Raw genomic sequence first — 2,828 nt, 5'->3', positions numbered from 1 at the left:
TGAAATAATAAGATTAATTAATAATAAAAGCAAAAGTTGAAAAAAAAGTGATGAGCTAAATTAACAAAGAAAGAAAGAAAGAAAGAACAAAAAAAAGCAAACACAATAAAAAGAAAAAGAAAAAAGAGCTTTATTGTTTTTAATTAGTTTTTATAATTAAAAAGATCACAATCTAAAACAAATAAAATGTTTTTACTCAAGGTAAAGTGTCAAATTTGAGAGATTAATGCAATTTGCTAAAGCAGAACCTAAGCCTGATACACCTTCATCACCAATTTTATTCCAACTTTTTAAATATTGAAGAAAAAATATATCATTAAATGGTTAATTTGAAGGAAAGAATAAAGAACAAATATGAAATAAAAAGATTAATTAATTAATAATATAAGCAAAAGTTGAAAAAAAAGTGATGAGCTAAATTAACAAAGAAAGAAAGAACAAAAAAAAGTAAGCACAATAAAAAGAAAAAGAAAAAAGAGCTTTATTGTTTTTAATTAGTTTTTATAATTAAAAATATCACAATCCAAAACAAATAAACTGTTTTTACGTAAGGTAAAGTTTCAAAATTGAGAGATTAATGCAATTTGCTAAAGCAGAACCTAAACCTGATGCACCCATTGCACCAATTTAATTTTCACTTTTTAAATTTTGAAGAAAAAATTTATCATTAAATGGTTAATTTGAAGGAAAGAATAAAGAAAAAATATGAAATAAAAAGATTAATTAATAATAAAAACAAAAGTTGAAAATAAAGTGATGAGCTAAATTAACAAAGAAAAAAAGAAAGAAAGAACAAAAAAAAGCAAGCACAATAAAAAGAAAAAGAAAAAAGTGCTTTATTGTTTTTAATTAGTTTTTATAATTAAAAATATCACAACCCAAAACAAATAAACTGTTTTTACTTAAGATAAAGTGTCAAATTTGAGAGATTAATGCAATTTGTTAAAGCAGAACCTAAGCCTGATGCACCTTCATCACCAATTTAATTTCCCCTTTTTAAATTTTGAAGAAAAAATATATCATTAAATAATTAATTTGAAGGAAAGAATGAAGAAATAATATGAAATAATAAGATAATAAATAATAAAAGCAAAAGTTGAAAATAAAATGATGAGCTAAATTAACAAAGAAAGAAAGAAAGAACAAAAAAAAGTAAGCACAATAAAAGAAAAAGAAAAAAGAGCTTTATTGTTTTTAATTAGTTTTTGTAATTAAAAATATCACAATCCAAAACAAATAAACTGTTTTTACCCAAGGAAAAGTGTCAAATTTGAGAGATTAATGCAATTTGCTAAAGTAGAACCTAAGCCTGATGCACCCACTGCATCAATTTAATTTCTACTTTTTAAATTTTGAAGAAAAAATTTATCATTAAATGGTTAATTTGAAGGAAAGAATAAAGAAAAAATATGAAATAAAAAGATTAAATTATAATAAAAGCAAAAGTTGAAAATAAAGTGATGAGCTAAATTAACAAAGAAAGAAATAAAGAAAGAAAGAACAAAAAAAATCAAGTCCAATAAAAAGAAAAAGAAAAAAGAGCTTTATTGTTTTTAATTAGTTTTTATAATTAAAAATATAACAATCCTAAACAAATAAACTGTTTTTACCCAAGAAAAAGTGTCAAATTTGAGAGATTAATGCAATTTGATAAAGCAGAACCTAAGCCTGATGCACCCATTGCACCAATTTAATTTCTACTTTTTAAATTATGAAGAAAAAATTTATCATAAAATAGTTAATTTGAAGGAAAGAATAAAGAAAAAATATGAAATAAAAAGATTAATTAATAATAAAAGCTAAAGTTGAAAATAAATTGATGAGCTAAATTAACAAAGAAAGAAAGAAAGAAAGAACAAAAAAAAGCAAGCACAATAAAAAGAAAAAGAAAAAAGAGCTTTATTGTTTTTAATTAGTTTTTATAATTAAAAATATAACAATCCAAAACATATAAACTGTTTTTACACAAGCTAAAGTGTCAAATTTGAGAGATTAATGCAATTTGCTAAAGCAGAACCTAAGCCTGATGCACCCATTGCACCAATTTAATTTCTACTTTTTAAATTATGAAGAAAAAATTTATCATAAAATAGTTAATTTGAAGGAAAGAATAAAGAAAAAATATGAAATAAAAAGATTAATTAATAATAAAAGCTAAAGTTGAAAATAAATTGATGAGCTAAATTAACAAAGAAAAAAAAAAAGAAAGAACGAAAGAACAAAAAAAAGCAAGTACAATAAAAAGAAAAAGAAAAAAGAGCTTTATTGTTTTTATAATTAAAAATATCACAATCCAAAAAAAATAAACTGTTTTTACTAAAGCTAAAGTGTCAAATTTGAGAGATTAATGCAATTTGCTAAAGCAGAACCTAAGCCTGATGCACCTTCATCACCAATTTAATTTCCACTTTTTAAATTTTGAATAAAAAATATATCATTAAATGGTTAATTTGAAGGAAAGAATGAAGAAATAATATGAAATAATAAGATTAATTAATAATAAAAGCTAAAGTTGAAAATAAAGTGATGAGCTAAATTAACAAAGAAAGAAAGTAAGCACAATAAAAAGAAAAAGAAAAAGAAAAAAGAACTTTATTGTTTTTAATTAGTTTTTATAATTAAAAATATCACAATCCAAAACAAATAAACTGTTTTTACCCAAGGTTAAGTGTCAAATTTGAGAGATTAATGCAATTTGCTAAAGCAGAACCTAAGCCTGATGCACATTCATCACCAATTTAATTTCCCCTTTTTAAATTTTGAAGAAAAAATATATCATTAAATAATTAATTTGAAGGAAAGAATGAAGAAATAATAGAAATAATAAG

General features: G+C 22.0%; 1 protein-coding gene across 1 annotated transcript in view; it reads right to left on the bottom strand. All coding sequences in view use genetic code 6, as the record gives it.

The window, feature by feature from the left end:
* The window catches only part of TTHERM_001651030 (cyclic nucleotide-binding domain protein), a gene marked incomplete at both ends in the record, with an annotated part of 5,002 nt that overhangs the window by 1,828 nt on the left and 346 nt on the right, over positions 1–2,828 (bottom strand). Inside the window, 8 exons of the mRNA XM_012800578.1 lie at positions 197–286; positions 548–637; positions 903–992; positions 1,252–1,341; positions 1,611–1,700; positions 1,966–2,055; positions 2,318–2,407; positions 2,659–2,748. Coding sequence (XP_012656032.1) covers positions 197–286; positions 548–637; positions 903–992; positions 1,252–1,341; positions 1,611–1,700; positions 1,966–2,055; positions 2,318–2,407; positions 2,659–2,748 — 720 coding nt within the window. The remainder of the gene's footprint in view (positions 1–196; positions 287–547; positions 638–902; positions 993–1,251; positions 1,342–1,610; positions 1,701–1,965; positions 2,056–2,317; positions 2,408–2,658; positions 2,749–2,828) is intronic.

The sequence above is a fragment of the Tetrahymena thermophila genome, assembly GCF_000189635.1.
Source record: "Tetrahymena thermophila SB210 genomic scaffold scf_8254074, whole genome shotgun sequence".
In the NCBI taxonomy this organism is placed as follows: Eukaryota; Ciliophora; class Oligohymenophorea; order Hymenostomatida; family Tetrahymenidae; genus Tetrahymena; species Tetrahymena thermophila.
The sequence above is the reverse complement of the archived record's forward strand: the minus strand, read 5'-3'. Positions and strand labels throughout refer to the sequence as shown.